At 32.7% G+C, this 20,096-nt stretch overlaps 1 protein-coding gene across 1 annotated transcript; it reads right to left on the bottom strand.

The window, feature by feature from the left end:
- Positions 1 to 8,701: 8,701 nt before the first annotated feature.
- On the bottom strand, positions 8,702 to 19,570 carry LOC123715654 (delta-sarcoglycan-like). The gene is made up of 6 exons (XM_045670865.1): positions 19,184 to 19,570; positions 14,319 to 14,541; positions 12,974 to 13,160; positions 11,777 to 11,969; positions 11,311 to 11,434; positions 8,702 to 10,207 (listed from the first exon to the last, which is right to left on the bottom strand). Exons 2-6 carry the CDS (start codon positions 14,538 to 14,540, stop codon positions 10,022 to 10,024), a joined length of 912 nt encoding a protein of 303 aa, XP_045526821.1. The 5' UTR covers position 14,541; positions 19,184 to 19,570; the 3' UTR covers positions 8,702 to 10,021.
- Between the last annotated feature and the right edge of the window lie 526 nt (positions 19,571 to 20,096).

The raw sequence follows: 20,096 nt of genomic DNA, 5'->3' as shown, positions 1-20,096 counted from the left end.
TACGAAAAACTTATAGCACTGTACTGTCCTGTGTTTTAGCTGAAACAGAGAAAATACAGCTTATAACTATGTGTCTTAGTATTTAGTAGTTTCAGTATTATAGAATGAATAAGTTTAGCTATCATTCTAAATGGACATCGTTAAAAATAAAATGTAAATGTTTACACATTACAAGCGATAATTATTGTTTACAGTTACATAAGTCGAGGCCAGTTAGTGCTTTATTATATTATTTGTTTTATATTAATCTATATGTTATATGTATGTAGATCTTACAATAAAATAAATAAACTTAAGTGGAAATGGGCGGGGCACGTGGCAAGAGAAACAGATAAGTGAAGGAAGAAAGTACTAAGATGGTACCCAAGGTACAATGAACGAAAAAGAAAAAGACAATTTACATGGTGGATAGACCAGATTAAGGATGCAGCAGGTAGTACATGGCAGAGAGTGCCACATTGTAGACAGGAATGGCGGGATTTGGGGGAGGCCTTTGGAAAAAAAGCCCCACAGAATTTTCAAAACAATGAGTTGAAAGAAATATAAATGTGTTAAAGTGCAAAAGTATCTGAATAAAAGGTTATCATTATTATTAATTGAGTATAATTTTTATTTAAAGACTTCGAAAAGTAAAGAATTTTGATGAACATTTTGAAATATTTGTATGTGCGTCTCCCTCCAACCCCTGGAGCTCCATCACAAGAGTACCTAAGTTCAATTCAAGAGCTTACGACTTGAATATTTATATATTTCCAGGTGTGTCACAAGACTACGATGCCACAGACAGCCACCCAAAAAACACAACTCTTTTAGCTTCGATAGACATAACTCCGTTGAAGCCATTCCCTTCCCGAAAAATAAATCAGATTAAAAACCTAATAGCTATTGCAATAAAATGATATTTTTTATAACTAGGATACTCAAATTGTTGAGGTTTATTACGAAATTTGGATATTTAATTCTACGCCGTGTCATATATGTGGAAAAGTAAATCTTTATGCGTGAAAATATGAACGGAATAAAAAATTTGATGATCTCATAAAATAGTTACACTTTCATCGCTATAATATTTAACGTAACAAAGATCCACAAAGAAAATCCATTTTCGGCCGATTCGCGCAAATAGTTCGATGTTTGAATTTCCCCCGTGTAAATGTTATTACAGAACGTGAGCGTTGGACGTGAAACAACTCGTATGTTTTCACGTCTTCATACTATTAGCGTCGTATATATATATATTTTTTATATTTATACAAGGGCACCTGAATATTTAGGATATATATACCATAGACTACTGACATGCAGACTATACGACACAGCTTAGATAGGATTGAGGACAAAATTGTCTATGATAAACATTAAAAAAAAATTACGAAATCTGTAACAATTGCGAATGTATATTTTACCGCTGTGATTAATAAAAACCTCACAGAAATGTTGTGTTAAAATATATATTTTAATAAAATCGATCTTAAAATGGACTTTAACGTAAGTTGAAAATAACAATATTTCTTATTTGCATTATTTATGTATGGAGTATGAAGGTCCTATTATTCTAATTTTTCTGTCAGTGTAATTTTTTAAAAATAATACGATAGATAGGAATATAGTAGTTCCACAAATGATTTTTGCCCTGCACCACCACTATGTGGAACCAGCTGCCCATTGAAGTATTTCCGAACTAATTCGAGGGTCAAGAACAGAGCATACCAATGAAAGGCCGGCAACGTACTTGCGAGCCCTCTGGTATTGAGTGTGTTTGCCCCTCGTTCTATAAAAAAGTTCAAAATACTAAGATAATTCATATATCAATTTTAATAATTACACATAAGTTAAACAATAAGTTTTTCAGATTTGAGAAATCAAAACACCTGGGCCTTGCAACTTCACTTAACAAAATTTATTACACAACTTCTCGACTAAGACTGATAGACAGTTTTATTCCTGTATACGTTGAAAATAATAAACCTGTTTTATTGATAATTTTAAATTTATTAATAATTATAAATTTAAATTGTATACCGGGAAAATTAATATAAATATTAGTATTCCATCATTTTAGGTTAGAGCAGCGTTGGCCCAGTGGCTTCAGAATGCGACCCTGAGTTTGTTGGTTCCATCCCCGGCTGTGCACCAATGGATGTGCATTCATTTTACATTCTCTCGAACAGTGAAGGAAAACATCGTGTGTCATGTCTTAGACCCAAAATGTCAACGGCGTGTGTCATCACCTACTTGCCTATTAAACTGTCAAATCATGAAACAGATTTATTTACTTATAAATTTCGGTAAGCTGTAATATTGAAGATATTTTATTTTTATTGTTGAGGCACACCTGATGTAGAATGCTGATGAGGGTCATACTAACTATTTGGTTTACTCTTTTCTGATAGAATTTATTAGAAAAAGAAATGGCATATTGAAATATTATTTTAAAATGACAATGTACTATAGAACCTCACACAATATATATTAGTATGACTATAATAAATTTAAAAAAAAGTTTGTAACAACTCAACAAAGGCAAGCCTAACGCACGATGTTTGTATCTAACACATAGTTGCTTCCTTAATGTATAATATTGTATAGAAAACAAATCAAGTGGTGTAAGCGAGAGCTCCTACTATCTCATAGATCGTCAATAATGTATTTATTATGTTAGCTATATAGTTCAAATCAAATTACATACTAGATATTGTCTATAAAGTCTGTTTCGAGTCGAAGAGGTTGAGGTAAAAAAAAACTGACTAGAAACACAGCTGTTTAAAAAAGCATATAATGAAACATACCTTTGTATAAAGATTTTTTTTTATAATATATTGTAACCACAATTCGGAAATCAGGATGAAGATACAAAGAAAAAAGTAATACGTTTTCTTCATTCAAGGCCGCAAGGTGTGAGATAATCTCGGCTGGCTCTGATTATGATTAAGCGCCACCAGGTGAGAAAAAAGTGTTGCAAATTAAATTAAAATTACATTTTCTACGATCCCATTATGCGCGTTGGAAGATTATATTAAAATTATATATCTTGGGAAGTGTTAATATGAAACAACTATAACTGATGGGGAATCTTGTAAGTGCGAAACTAAGCCTTGCGGTTAGCGTTCGAAGGCCTTTATACGTTAATTTTATCTTCACATAATTTTCAACTAGTTTTATTTGAATTATTTGGTAAAAATATTTTACACAATTTAATAAACACAACTATTAGTTTTATTTTGTTTTGTTAGTAGCTGTCAAACGCATAACTGATTTTCAGTGCAGCCAATACTCCGTTTGCGATTATCACGAGTGGTAAAGTATAATTATGTGTCTTAGATTTAGTTGGGCACAGAAGGCATTCTCTACTTGCCCATAAAATCAGTATGTGGTTGACATTCTTTGTATTAAACTAAAAGGCCGGCAACGCTCTAGCGAGCCGATTGGTATTAGGTGTCTTACATTTAGTTGGGCACAGAAGGCATTCTCTACTTGCCCATAAAATCAGTATGACCTATTATTTAACATTCTTTGTATTGAACTAAAAGGCCGGCAACGCTCTCGCGATCCGACTGGTATTAAGTGTCCATGGTTGGTATCACTTAACATATCGTAGTAGTAGTAACTGTTTAAACTGATATTGGATTGTCACAATGCAGTGGAGGCAATAACCCTGACAAACAGCAGATTAAGGGACACAGTGGATGTTTCGGCAAGGATGCTGCCGACGAACTTGCGAGGAGAAGCTCGGAAACGATGCCTGCTGGCCCGTATCCACTCCTTCCTTTTCCCTGCTTGCTGGTTCACCAAAGATCTGCAGAACTCCAACATCAACCATGGTTGTGAAGTGCAGAATGCAGACAGTCCAAAATGGCTCTGCCAGCAGTTAACCCGCAACTGGCAAAGCAACTTATAAACTTAAACAGAACTAATCTCAAAACAATGATACGGACAATTACGGCCCATTGTCTCCTTAATAAACATACAGCCCCATGTGCAGAGGCTGTTTCAGCGCAGAGGAATCAGTCACCCATGTAGTCCAGGGGGCTATGGCTAAGCAAAAGAACAGTGAGGTCGCCGTGCGGATACCCAGGAACTGACCGGTAAGCAGGCTGGCTTAGCCAGGACTTTACGCACGGACCTATTGGGAGTCTAAGTGCGGAAACTGAGTTAACAAACCAATAATAGTAGTAACTGTTAAGATAGAATAACTATGTGGGAAATAAAAAAATATCAGGCAAGCTTCATGCCCGTTTGCCCCCTATATACCTACTATAAAAAACTCCATGTATTATTAACTTAGTATGTTACATCTCTAATCAATCTAGGAAACGACTATTTATTACCATAACCAGTTATATTAATTACCAATGATTATGTTTATAAACAAATTACATAGAAAATTTATCTTTACTAAGCTTAAAACACTACAAAACAATTTGTTTCCTGTGTGTGTGTTAGCAAATAATTAATTTATTATAATGTTACATGAACATTAAAATATTGAATGATAAATAACACGTTGTAAATAATGTGTAGACGAGTATCGTTGCCAGGTGTTTTTAATAGAGATATTTGTCATCCGCGAACACCAAAATGTTATCATTTATCACAAAACAATTCCACGTATGACTGAATTATGTTATTTAATATCATAATTAGTTGCGTTTGAGTATAATATAAATTAATTAATGACTAGTTATACTGTACTGTAAAACTATAATACTAATCTAATTAAATTAAATTATTGCGTTAAATAAGCATTAGCAAGGGGGTAGGTAGGTATGGTTATGAATTTTTTCGTACAATCTAGGAGCGACAAACCAATTTGGAAAAAAAATTGTTAGACTATCAGGTATTTTTTTAAATATAGTAAATATGGAATTCGACAGAATAAAACAGTTGCTGTGTATGCCAGTCGTTTGGTTCTCGAAGTTTTTTATAAGGCGTACACTTCACATAACGAGCACCTGCTACCTAATCTACATAATGTAAGTCACTGTACTGGACACATTTCAGTGTCTACTAATGTTGGTAGACTTTTATTTTATTATATAATCAAAACCTCAATAGTTGGTAACGGAACATTTAATTGCAAATAGTACGTTTATGAGTCTGAGTCGATTTCAGTAGTCTGTGTAGTCAGCGCACAGATTACGTGAACATGGTATAATTTTTAATAGACAATCGATATCAAATAATAGTCTGTCAAATTGATGTGACTTTCACAGACCACGATAGATTGCTGTAATAAAGTGTTAAACACGCTTTTTCAGTGGTTAAAAGATCCAAACGTAGTGCGAGTGACTAACAATGTCCGATTTCGTGGTAGTGGAAAGTCTACTAAGTCGAACTATAAATATATTTTTGTTATCAGAAAAGTTTTATTGTACTACGTTTTTAATTACTTCCTTTCAGATTATTAGATACACACTTACTATTCATAATCCATTCAATATTCAGATTTTACTATACAATGAATATTATATGTAATACATTTTTTAATTCGTAACTAAACGACGTACGTTACGTAAAATGTCTGACATTAGTAAAATTGAAAGTACTCTGCAGGTATTGAAAAATTCTTGATTTCAATTAGGTAATGAAATCAATGTTTTTAATGAGTCCAGGAGTTTTTAGCTCGATTATTATAACGTAACTTCCTTTTACACAAAATTTGAAGAAGTTTGGGTTAGGTCATTATAATTATATAATTGCCCATGGGTAAAACTAAACTAAATAATACTGTACAACATTTATTGTTCTATCATCAATAGTTTCCACAGCGCACACGATTATAGATTATATTATTGCATTTTATTAGGGATGCCTGTTTTTTTTTTTGAAAATGTAATATTGCTTATGTTAGTCAGTGAAGCAGCTTTCTAATAGTGAAATAATTTTTGTAATCGCTCCAGAAGTTTTTGTATGAAAATATTACAAACAAAAACACAAATGTTTTCTATTTATAATATCAGTACAGACTATGTAGAAATTATTACATATAAACTTTCTCTTTAATCATTATTTCTATTGAAAAGTTGTTATTTTCAATATCTTGCTCAATTCCAAGAGTTCCATATGTTACTTTCAAGCTATGACGAGATTTGTTATGTTAATAAGTATAAGGGTAGACGAATACTCCGACTGAGGAAGATTGGAAGGTCTGTGGCATTGTGATCTCTGAGGTCGCTGCACTGCTTAATAATATTTTTTTGTTATGTTGACAACACTGTTATTATTGTTTGTCAGTATCATCGTTTTAATTGATTAAAAGTATTCTTTGTGAATAGATTAAATGACGCGTAGCAAATAAGAATTATATTAGTTTGTGAATGCCACGCTTTTCCATTAAATCTTTTGTCTTTCTAATACTAAATCACATTTTTTTAATCATAATACTATCACTTCTGGTAACAGCTCTAAACCAATAGATTCTCACAATACAGGCTTAGATTAACAAAGTATATTAGAGTAGAAATGACGACATATGTCAAGCACAGAATACTGCTACGAATTATTTATCTATGAAACAGATGCATATGTCTAAAATTGAAATCCATAGATAACATATAGTTAAATAAAATTTGACTCTATATTCTGATTTATCAAGAGTTTTTTTGTTACGTTTTACAGACTAAAAATACTGAATATTTATAAACCATATTAGTACAAGCGATATTTTAGTATGCATAGTGGTGTTCCAATTTTGATAGGTTTTCTTTTTTATTGTTTGGTTCATACAAAAACTATTACGTAGAGTATATTATTTTTAAAGTTTTGCATTGCCTACTGTATTCTGTTTGTGGGTTTATCTGTGCCATATTGTATGTTTGTACAAGCATATATACAAAAAACATCTTCACAATACATTTACGCTTTGTGTAACAATTGTCTACATTTGTAAGAAGTAAAATAAGACATGTTAAGATTGTTTGTTTTTATACATTCAACATTTTGTGAAACAAAAAGCTTGTCAGTTTTTTGGCAACGGCAATAGTTTTAAATTTATGCCAGTTTCAAGTACAAGGTTGGGAAACTACAGGCGCGAAAAATTAACAAAGATATCAAAAGGAAACAAAGGGATAAGCTAGCGAAAAACAAATTATGTACATATTACATATTATTACTGATTATGGAAGAAGATAATACAAGAAAAGATAAAGAAAAAGGCAGGAGATTGTAGTCGGAAACGGAACATGTAGTAATTGTTAGGAATACAGAACTTGTCAGTTTAAAAGACAGACAGTTCTTTTCGTCTATGCCCTGATCTGGCAGTAAATGTAAATTCATTTTTTTATAAAAAAAATGTGAAGTTTCATCCTTCATTAGGCATAAATGAATCAATTAAATGATTTGACTAGAATCATAACTGAGTCTTCAGTAAATGAATTTCTATTAACAAACTTGAATAAGAGAGAGTATTTTGTCCTGATAAAATAACGTAAATCATCATTATCATAATTCTAAACATAAAAAGCACACAAAATCAAATATTTGACAAAAACGTTCTCTATTCAAATATTCTCTTGATTTTCTTTGTTTATAGAGTCGTTACTAAAATGTGTACATAAATAAATGTTCACGCCTTTGTGTTGGGATCAAATAAAAGTTTTACACAGTTTTTTTCTTTTATTGTGTTTCTTACAAACAATATAATCCTTTGATGGCTAATCAAGTTGTGGCTGATCTACAAATACACATGTTTATTTTGTGTGCGTGTTAATCAATGTTTAGTTCTTTTAAATTTTATTTGTGTTAATATTTAGTAACAATATCAATTAAATTTTATTACAGTACAGTTTTAGTACAGTTTATCTCCATAACCCACTAAATTGACGATTCAGCATTCAATAATGTCAAAATTTTATATAAAAATATCGCAAATACCAAAGTTGCAATATTAAATCAATTAAACTGAATATTAATATTTATTAATATAAAAACAAACAATAATATTTGTTATTAGCGAATAATATAACGGTAGAAACAAACCAACACACACCTTTTCGATAGTGGGCTGATCAGCTAAAACATTGTTAAGTGCCTATCCGCTCTTTTACTAGTATTTTTTTTTGTATGACTTGTTTTATTGTATATATTTTTTGTAACATATATTGTAGATATGTATAATGTGGTGTGTCAAGTTTAATAAATAAATAAATACATACATATTTGTAATTTACATGCCATAATAGTAATTTATTATAGTACAATAATCGTAATATTTCAAGTTTCTATATATTTCACAATATATGGCGATAAAAACAAAATTATTGAATACTCTAATAATATCAAATGATGTGTCTGATTTTGATTAAAATAAAGCTCTCGAAACATCGATCAATGTAAATAGTGTAATAAATTCCCGTTTTAAAAAGGATGTTTTAATGAAATGTTTACGACATTAACCTGTTATATCCTTAAAGTTATTTTATTTTCCTAATTAATATAAAATAAAATTTTCTAAATGTATGTTGCATTTGTTAGTATTTATTTTATTGTTTTTAATTTTACAAATATAGTGCAGCCAATATAGGTCCCTTAAAAATAATTTACGATTGTAAGTGACTAGTATTGCTATATTTATTGATAAATTAAATAAACATATTACTAACCCCGTAATGGGAGAGCATTTCTCTGCATCTTTTTCTATAATTTTTGCAAAAAGTTTTTTCGAACTTCAAGATAATTGACTCACCGGTAATCAAACTAGGAGTATCCTGGTTATATGTTGTGTATTTTCCCCATACAAACTATTTTACCTAAGAATAAGATCTATAATGGGTCGTTAAGGTTGGAACTTCTTCCTGGATGCCTACAACTTTTGCCATTCAACTTGTTTTAGATACTATTAGAATGTATCTAAAAACATATTATATGCATATAACAGTCATATATCTTTATTACATAATACTTGCATTATAACAATGATTCTTCTGAATATAATGAAGAAACTTTGTTCCACAGACTTTTGGAAATTTAATTTAAACAACTTATATATTTTGTGTGGACATCTAAGGTAAAAACTCCTTGGTAATAGTGAATTTAATTTAGCAAAATGTTTTTCCGTTTTAAAAATATTTTGAAAAACATTGTGGCTTCAATTAGCCCGGTGTAATTACTAGGGTAAAGCCACCACCCCGCGGTCGACTCGCTGACGTTTGCTCCAGCAAGATTGATTACCCACTGATCGCAATCTCGGAGACAATGCATTGATATTTCAATGAAGTAAATAACACATTTGTCTTGTCAATTGTACGTCTATAGACGACGCGACGTGTAAGTGAATAAATACGTAAAGTGGCGGTTGGCTTACTTGAACTATTATGAACTTTGGTAAATATATTTATCCTTGTCTGGTCTCTTGTAAAGACAGTAAGTGTAAGACAAGGCTAAGAAGCGAGTAAAAAAGTTGGCCTTTTATTGTAGATAGTTTTTTATCATCTTGGCCTTTTTCCTTCGCAGTTTTTCAAAATTCAACTTTCGCGATTTTTAAATTCATTTACAATATTTTTGATTTCTTTTTCTTATTTACATTTATTATTCATTTTTTATAATCAGTTATGTTTATAAAAATCCTGTCCATTAAACAATTATTAGCGCTCACTTGGCTTTGGCGCGTAAGAATTGTAAGCCATAGCCAAGCTATGATGAGATAAATCTAGCAATTGTAGATAAAAAAAAGTCATTTGAAATTGCGATTTTTGAATCGTGTACCATGCCAAGTGATGCGTCGTTCATTATTATAATCACAAATAGTTCTTATAAAAGCTAATTTTCATTTAAAATATTATTATAACGTTCACAGTAGACTTAAGTAACATTTCGTTGTATGTTAAGTTTTTCTAAATGAATAAGTAAGATATTTAAGACGATATGTCAATTATCACATTATTGCAGTTGCACAGATTAATGAACTTATATTATTCGACGCATGACAGTTGAAGGCTGACAAATTACAGTTAGCTAATGTGATAGTGTACTGTATAAATTTGGTCCTTTTCTTATAAATTCTTAAGTGCCAAGTAAATATGCATCATCGACACAACTCCGTATCCATTTCGTGCATGGAGCACGGTGCGTCTGGAGCTGCTAAAAATAATTTCCCAGAAGCGCAGGCGCAAAGCTGGTACACTTTCTTATTTCTTAAAGTTTTCTGCTCTTTCGTTGCGGTTGCTTCCTTGAGATTCTCAATAATTATGTTCGGGGCATCTAGTTTTATCTAAAAAAACATAAATCAGTTAAATAAGAGATACACGGACACAAAGCATATGAAATTAGTTATTTCTATTTATTCATGCGCCGGGCCGATTCAATTATAATATTTAGTTAAGTTAAGCTAAGCTATTACAGTAATTAAATTAATTAAAATATATATAGTTTTTTTGGGATATACTTAATTGGATTTTTAACATTCGCTTATCCGGGTTTGACTACAAAAAGTAACCAATGAATAAACAATGAGGCGTCCGCAGCCTGTCACTTATTATGACAATCTCGTTATGGTGTTTACAAGTTATTTTTGTGTCCCAACGCTTAAAGGTGAATTTCGTTATTTTGATAGAAAAAAAAGATTGTACCATTAAATTAGTAAATTTAATTTTGCATATTTGTTTATGTTATAAAACAAGTTCAAGTTTTAGGGATGTACTCCTTAGTTCCTTTGTCAAATACTTTGGTGGTATTGAATGTATGATTTGATTTTGATGAATTTGAACCATTTTCTATGTGAGAAAACTGTTTCATGTGAAGAATTTTGGTGAGAAAAAATTGTAAATTACAAAAGCGTCACATCCAATACATTTTTTAGATACGCCAGACACTTGACGCTAAGTCTCGATTGTAGTTCTTACCTTAAGGGCCTTCAACATTTTTAAATAAGTAATATTTCCTTACCTATACAAGAGAAAAGTTTTCAAGGATTTAAAGTTTATTGCTACGTTTCATAAATTTTGGCTTGTACAATTAAATTAAATTCAAAATCATTTATACATGTAGGTAACACAATGTATACTTATGAAGGTCAAAAAAAGAAATGCTTCTAATTTTACATTTACTACCAGTTCTCAAATCAAGGACATAGAACGGACGACAAGATGGCAAAAACTCTCCGCCACTCTTTTTAATCGCCAAGTTTTTTTGTTTTACAAAGTGTTTGTAACCATTACACCATGACATGATATTTTAAGTCATTAATAGTTAATTTAAAAAAAATAATCAAAGATTTATCCTCTATCAGCACTACGCATGGTGAAACAGGAACACGCTACAACTACACACAACAATAACACGCAAATACTTAGTCGAAATATCTGACATACTTACTGCACCGACCACTGAATCCAGTTTAATATTATTATGTGAAGTTATATCAATACTGCCCGCCCTACTCTCTAAATAAATTGAGTGTGGTGCTCGTAGATCTAATTTTCGTGTTAAGGATTCCAACCTGCAACAAAAAATATTCACTACTTATATACAAACAGGTATGTAAACCTGTCAGATTTATTTTATTTAACTGGGTCTATGTTCCCTCTAGAATTGTGTGGACACTATCACGTATGTCAAAAACTAGAAAACTGATTTGGATGAAACTTGGACGGTATTTTAACCTGATTTAAGATCATCGATATGAATTTTATACACATCTTAAATTCTAAGAAATTTGTTCACAAAATACCACTTACGAAATTTTACATATGCTTTTGAAAGCTTTATGTATTATTCAACTTCAAGAATGCTACGACACATAATATAACTTCCTTTTGAACTTCGAAAATGGGTAACTCACTGTAAATTTGACCCTGGCGGTGCACGTACGATGGGCGCCTGGAGGGCGCTACGCACGCCTACGCCGCCCGCCCCGTCGACCGCTAAGGCGTCTGCGAATACGCGCACCTCGTCCTTTGACGCGTAGAATATACGGTCACCACGAGCATCTTGCACTTCAAAAGCATTTCCAGTACATTCCACGGAGTCGCGTTCTGTAAGTATATAAAAAATATATAAATTGTATATGTTTTTATAAATAATCCACCTTTAATATTCGTTAAGTGAATTTGTGAAAGTGAGGTGAAAGTTTTTATCAGGTTCATTCTATCACCGAATTTTTGTAGTCGCGAGTGTTTCAGCTATGTTAATAGGCAAGTGGAATAAAATACATTACAATTAACATTTACTATCAAGATTTATAAAATGAATCACTGTTTTTCCTCAAAACTAAAATACTGGCATCGCTATTTAATGTAGAAGGATGACAAGTTCAGCTGAGCCTCCTGAGGGCATACTATAACCAAATTAATACGTGCCAAATTTGGGCTCAGTGCTCGTACTCTGTAAATCTCAATAGTGAAACCTTGTTTTGGTCTTGGGTTTCCAATAAGGGGGAACGGACACCGCTATGTATCAAGGTAGCAATGGCCACGTTTAGATATAGATACTATTCTTTTAAGATATTAATAATTTTATGTTATATACAGAACAATAAAGAATTACGATTACTAACTAACTAAAACTATTTAGAATTTATTATTATTTTTTAAATAACTGGGGCAAACAGGCAGGATGTAATGTTAAGTGATACACATGGACACTCTCAATGCCAAGGTTGACGCGAATGTGTTAACGGCCTTTTAATAGATGGTATTCTTTTTGAAGGACACTAAAATGGCACGGAAATACTTCGGTGGGCAGCTGGTTCCACATTAAAAGTTTGAAAAACAATAACAGTTATTTACATATAGACATTTAGCTGACCTTCAACAGGACAGGTTCACTGTTGACGTTATACCTGGCATATGACGCACGTCAGACGTCATTACTGTTCTGAAATTAGAGCTTCGGTTTTTTACCGACAAGCTCTATCAATGACATTATTGTTAGAAAAGTCGAAATACAATTTTGAGGGGCAACTCTAACTCCAGAACCACTGGACCTATGAGGCGGAAACACGTCACAGACCATTTCCTTTCGGTATAATAAATCTTACTTAAAATCAATTTCGACTGCTCCTTATGGTCATCAGAGACCAGCACTGTGAAATTCCGATGCGAATGTAATGTTATAGGCTGCGCTGTTTGAGACGAAATTGTTGACGCTATTAGATCTTCGACAACCCATACTTTACCATCTAAAGTAATACCATCTTTAACTATAGTTATTGGGCCAATGCCATGCTGAAAAATAAATAAGTGTTGTAAGATATCTTAAGAACGTTTATCAGTAATCTAAACAAACAAATATTTAAAATATTCTTAACCTATATAAAAAATTGCGTGCGTGTACCATTGTGCACACGTAAGAAATGAAACTTCTTTATGACCTTAGTTTTCGAAAAATGATCTACTATTAATTATTACTATCATATATTCGAATTATTACTATCATTGTTATCGTTATTATATTTTATTGTTATTAATGGCTTCGAATCAACCGCAGTAGGGACAAAAAATGATGGCGTGTAACCGAAAAATGTGACGGTATTTTTTTTTCCAACGCCGATAACTTCAATAAAAATAATTAAAAGAAAAATTAAACAAATTTAAAAAGGTTGGTCACTGTGGTAGTGTCACCTTTGACGCTGGCAGCTTTTCCCCGTCTTATTGCGATACAGATAAGATAATATTGTATGGTATTTATATTATGTTAGAGAAACTTGGTTAACTTTAGTCATACATTGGTCAGACACTTCTGCAGCTGTCTCCTTGATAATTATTATTATGCTAGATAAAGAGGGGTGGGAAGTTGGGGTTGGTGTTGGTGGGAATCGCTGATGGAGTGAGGTCAGCATTGCCTGGCGCCGAACAGTTGCGGACGAGGCAAAGACAGCCGGAAAGACTTGGAGCGAGGTGAAACACGAGGCTCAAGACCGAACGCGATGGAGACTCACTGTGGACGCCCTCTGCCCCACCTAGGGGTTATAGGACATTAAGTCAAAGTAAGTAGATAAAGAGGAGTCTGGGCCAATGACACCAATGGTCTTCTTATGTCCACACTCGCTTGTACGATGAAGAAAAACTTCATGACTGAACCCTGCTTAACTCGGAAATCGCTGATGTTGGACCGGAGGATCACTCGCTCATTAAGAAAAATCAAGGCAAACCAACCTTTGTAGCGCCACGGTTTTCACTTAAATTTCTGATAATATATAATGGTGACAGACGTGGAGTATAGGTAGCAAGGGAATCCAAAGTTCACAGAATAACGCACTTTGTGGTTTACGTACTGAGTTTATAGGTTTACGAGAATCACATACATATTTGCATTAAAATTGCCCATGAATAGAAATTGAAAAGTTACAACGAAAAGTTTAAATACAGTTATACATTGCTTACCTTTGTCAGTCTTAAAGTACTTATAATCCACAAAGACAAGGCGATATTCAAAAATATTAGTATCATTAGGAATATTATAATCGCATACAGAGACGTCCGTCTCCATCCTTTAAGCACGACTGGAAAACAGCTTTTGGTATTCTCCTGAATCGGTGGTTGCTCACTGGTGGGAGAACATTCCCACCCTCGAACACCTTCGGTCCTTGTATCTTCGATTTTCATTCTAAAATAACGTTTATAACTAATTAAAAAGTATATAATAAAAATAAATAAATAGAACAGATTTTCTTAATACAACACGCGATACTACGTGGTAATACTACAGCTTATAAAAAAAGATCTTCTCATTTGAACCTACTTGTCTTAATTGGAACAATCTTATTAAGTTTACCCCGGGATATAAAAGACAGCATACAACTAGGGGTATCGCAGGTCTGGAGAAAGTCAGACCATTTTTTAATAAAATTGTTAATATTTTTTTTATTTATTTAAACTTTGTTAAATTACAATAAAAACAAATAACATAAATTGTTAGGTATGCAATGCAGCTTTATCGCAAGCGATCACATCCAGGTAATCCTAGTAAGGAAAATAAACCAAAAGCAAGAAATACTAAGAGAAAGCTCAAGAAGTGAAAAAAAATAATTACACCACAATTATACAATTACCAAACTTAATCTAATATAAATGAAAAACTAAAAGGTAATATTATCTTTTTAATTACTTTTAACTGGTTTTAATAACGGTCAGTGAACAGTTAGTTATTTATTTAAAAAGTAACTGAAATATATTTTATCCCTATTCAATAAATGAGCAGTGTTGGCCTAGTGGTTTCAGCCTACGACCCTCATCCTTGAGGACGTATTTTCGATCCCCGGCTGTGCACCAATGGACTTTCTTCCTATTTGCGCATTTAACATTCGCTCGAACGGTGAAGGAAAACATCGTGAAGAAAAAGTCGACGACGTGCGTCAGGCACAGAAGGCTGATCACCGACTTGCCTATTAGATTAACAAATGATCCTGAAACAGATATAGAAATCTGAGGCCCAGACCTAAAAAGGTTGTACCGTAATTGAATTATTATTTATTCACTAAAAGAAAAACAGCATATACTTTAGCTGAATACATAAGGGCAATTCTTAGCAAAAGTATCTGTCGACTTACGAGAGAGATTTCTCTCTAAATTAGTTTCCCATATCTATCTAGACATATTCACACTCAATTAGAATCAAATGGAACATTGATGTTCGATGCGTAATGCGTGTTAATTTATTCAACAACATTTTAACGACACATTCTTCAAGCCTATACAGTCTGGCGTTTATTTTACATTCTGCGCAGAGATAGGAACTTATGTGAAAACAATGCCTTCAGGTCAATAGATTGGAGTTTATAGTTTCAGTTTAGAACGGAATTCCTCAAGGCATTCTTACACAATGTAACATAAACTAAAAGTTACACAACGAATGGAATTACAAAAATTTTCATATCCCACATATGTTTCAGTCAGTTTTACTTAGTATTTACAATCTAAATGAAGAATAATTTTTGTGTAAAACACGGTACGAAGAGGTACTTTAGTTAGAAAATATCTAAATACTTCTATATTGAGGATTAGTCCATTTACGTATTTCATTTCGTATCAGTCCAGATATAGAAATATAACTGTAGCGCGGCATCTATTAATAGACGATTACGGATCGTATTTTTATATTTATTAGTAGTCTTTGTGTATGAAACACACCATCAATAACCGGTTCCAACAGAAGAGAAGAAATTTATTGGAACATTGCCGTTCGAACGCTTTTAGCGTTAGATTTTAATTGCTTACTAGGCCAACTCTTTCTTTAAAGGTCGGCAAGACACTGGCAAGCACTTTGGCAATAAGAGAGTCCACGTTTGGACTTTCTTCATTCTATAAAAAAAAAACTAAACTTGGATTAATTATAACAAATTATAGGTGTTAATTAAAGAGGGACATCTCAATCCGGTATATATTTATATTAGTAAAAAATAGTCTAATAATTGTGCATACCTACATTATGCAATTAAATTAACCATAACGAATACAGATTGTTTGCAATGACTAATGAACAACATCTGTGCAATAATAGCATTAACATTGTTAATGCTGCTATAACCTATATTTTGCATCAAACAGGAACGATAATTAACTCACCTGTTAAGATGTCTGTAGGGTTTGGACCACCAGTCATTTAAATAAATTTACATTTAATATTAATTGACTTTCAAAAATTTGTGACGCGTTGACACTTTTCGAATTTCTTATATTTGTCTTTTATATTTTTTTTATAGAATACAGGGGCAAACAAGTCTGTGGGACGCCGAAAAAGGGCAGTCATCACAGTTCATGGATAACCATGTTTAGTGGGTGCTTTGCTGGCGTTTGAGGGAGGAGTACTCTGTCTTACTTTGTTGGAGGTTGTATCCCACAGGGAATGCATTCCATGGTTCGCTAGTTCGCAAAAGAAAGTATCTTTTGAAGCGGACTGTGGAAGACTTCCAGCCATCAAGGTGATGCTGATGAAATTTTAAAATCATACGAATCGTACGGTGTTGACACAAGGCAGGAGGGATAAACCCAAACAATTCTTAAGAACACTCACCGTAGTAAATTTTATAGAAAACGCAAAGAGACGCAATGCAGAGACAGGCAGAGACAGATGTAGAGAGAGAGAGAGTATCAAGCCGATCAGTAAAATATTGGAGATTGACAATTTGAATGAAAATGATTTCGCTGAATTTGGTCAAAAGGAAGAAGCTGGTATTTGGTAGTACGTGCCCAGAGATGTGAGCAGAATTCCAGATGAGGTCGTATTTGAGCCTTGTAAAGCTGCATACGTTGTACCTCAGTGAAACACTGCTTAGCCCTACACAAACACTATATTTTGGATTTTTAGAAGCCACATGCAGAATTGTATACTGAAGCTTGTAGTAACATTACTTTACACTAGCATTATTTTACCCACAACAGTGAAGTTGGCCATCTCATCCTATTTAAGTTTCTGATTGTATAGTATTAATAAGTAAGTAGAAGTAATTGTTGGATGAATTGAGAAATACATTTAGTTTTTTGATTATTGGAATTTTGTATGATAATCATAGTTAATTATTTTTGTGTTTATAGTTATTTACGCTGACGGTCGGGCTGATAGGAAACGACTGGGTCAGTTGTTCAATAAAAGCTATTTATAATAGTTTCACTCTGTGACGGAATTTACCGTGCATTTACCAACATTAAAATGTCGAGATATCTTATAGAAATGGGGGAGCTTATTTCTCGTAAACTCATTTAATTGTCATAATTTAATTTTTATTATTTCATAAACTAAAACCCGCTACTAAATAAACTAAGGACCTCAGCTGACTTTGATATGTTATGTATAAATCATGGTTAATATGTGTGTTGATGTTTGAGGTTGTGTCTGCGTATGATGTCCGAAACAATTGCTTCCGGCGAATCAAACTCGCTAAGCCAGGTACGTAATGTCACTAAGCCATAGATATGTATACTTTTAGTAGTCGTGTTCAGAATAGCTGACCAGAGCCGTTGCTCTGGTCAGCTATTCTGAATCGTTATTTGCACTCAACCGCTATTTTCGGACTGTTATTTCAGTTGACATGACAGCCACAAAAATGGTGGTATACAACTAATTCCTATGCTTCATAACTTTCTATTTATATATTGGTATTAAAGTTGAACAAAAAACTTTTTATTTATTTCAGATACGCAATTCTAGCATTCTGTTCATGTGCGCTTATAGTTTGAGTTTATTCGTTACAAACACATTATACGAATCTTTCCTCTCTAATATTAATAGAGTTAGAAAGTTGACACTAAATTTAATGTTAAATGTTAATTAATTATTGTATTGTGTAAAATTTATTGGATTTACAATTAAGTAATAATACATACACACACTATAATTTTTAATATTTTTTTTGTTATTGTTGCAACCTATTATAATAATAATTGTTTAATCAGTATAAATTTTCACTACTTTTAAAGACCTTATATAGATCCAAATTGGTGGAGGATTGATGACCTGTATAACAAGTACTCTTACCTTCAACAGGCATCACACAAACAAGCATTTCCCTTAATAGAAGAAAGAAAATTATGCATTTATAATAATAAATAACTGTAACTTGTGTATGTATGAAGTTTTTGCGAGAAAATAAATAAAGAACATACAAGGGCATCATAAATATATTGGATTAGAATTGATTTTAGGCAAATTAAGTAGAAATAATTTCAATAAGACCTGAATCTTAGGCTTCAACCAATAAAGCTTCACTATTATTGGAGTTGTCACAATATAAATAAAAAAATAATATAATGACACTTTTTTAACTAAAGATTTTAAGTTAAATTTTTACTCGGTGGAGCTTTTATCACGAAGCTTTGTCGGTAAAGCTTCCATGCCAATACAATAGCGTACATATACATAAATAATATACAAATTGCTAGTCTTTGTACTCTTTTGTAGCTTACAAGACAATCTTGACTAGCCTACTCATAAATAATGCATTGTAAAAAATCGTATTGATTACTGAACTTTTTAATGTGTAGAATAAAGAGCATCCTACCTATGTGATTATATGGTGCATTAGGGAAGTTTACTGTTCGATTCCCAGCTATATATATACATATATATATATATATATATATTATATGTCTGTACCTAATGTGGCGTGGAACAGTTTTTGGTGAGAGCCATGGCCTGAGAGTAAGTCATGGGTATGGCAAATAACTCAACTAAGACACATATGTAAGTACACTATTATATTTATCACACGAATATATTCTAATAAGTACACTAAAAACGTAATATACTGTACCTTTCGTAATTAAGAGGTAGGTCTCGCGGGGCGTGTTATATTATCACTACTGGTCGTTTATTAACGATGCAAGCGGCTGCACCGAGCGAGCAGTGTGACGTAGACTAGATAAACTCATAGGTGCTAGAAGGAACACTCGAAACGTGAAGTAAGGCGGGCGTGCTCCAGAATATAATATCAGTAGAGTGGCTCGAGTCTCGCAACGGCCGCCCGTGCATCCGCCGTAATAAACGCTCCAAAATAGAACAGCTCACGTCAATAATGCTGACGCTGGAATGTCTTTGTCGGCTCGGTATAAATAAATCTAGTTCGATTTTCAATAATCCGTTGAAATCGCTCAATTATCGCACTTTATCGGCACTGTATGTTTGACTGGACTGTACTCGATTAAAGGTATAATCGGACTGAAGTTAGCCGAGTGCGCCAGCGACTCCAACGTCGATTTCAACTCGTTGTGAAGTTGTGCATTTTTAAAGAGGCGCTGTCTCGCGTGGCACATAATTCGGATACGTTCCAGATTCAACCTTTATTATAAATTCCAGTTAACATTATCATTAACTGACACTTTGGTTGTATGGTTAATATGTAATGCTAACACAGCGCTGTGTTTGTGTGTGTGTGTGTGTGTTTTGTATTGAAGGCAGCAGTCGGTCGGATAAACATTTATTTATGTAATCAATATTTGCTATTTAATGTGATTATAATATTAACAGATATTTTAATTACAGACTAAATTGTGTTAATTCTACGTCAGATTTTATTCAATATTTTTAAATATTTTGGGTACAAAATATCTAATTATGAGGGTGAGAAATTGTCTATAAACTTAAAATTTTGATTAATTACTATGAGTCCGTTTACATTAATATTCTATTGGTAATATAATAAGGTTATTATGTGAAAAAAATGTTGA

Source organism: Pieris brassicae, chromosome 10 (assembly GCF_905147105.1).
Source record: "Pieris brassicae chromosome 10, ilPieBrab1.1, whole genome shotgun sequence".
Classification (NCBI taxonomy): Eukaryota; Metazoa; Arthropoda; class Insecta; order Lepidoptera; family Pieridae; genus Pieris; species Pieris brassicae.
Note: the sequence above shows the minus strand (reverse complement) of the source record. Positions and strands in the feature narration are given on the sequence as shown.

What these genes read in the sequence shown, in the direction of transcription:
- LOC123715654 (XM_045670865.1), bottom strand. Translation starts at nt 14,540, where the DNA reads ATGAAAATCGAAGATACAAGGACCGAAGGTGTTCGAGGGTGGGAATGT. An exon ending in GTACTTTAAGACTGACAAAG is followed by an intron (nt 13,161 to 14,318) that starts GTAAGCAATGTA and finishes TTTATTTTTCAG; the next exon opens with CATGGCATTGGCCCAATAAC. An exon ending in CCGCCAGGGTCAAATTTACA is followed by an intron (nt 11,435 to 11,776) that starts GTGAGTTACCCA and finishes TTTTTGTTGCAG; the next exon opens with GTTGGAATCCTTAACACGAA.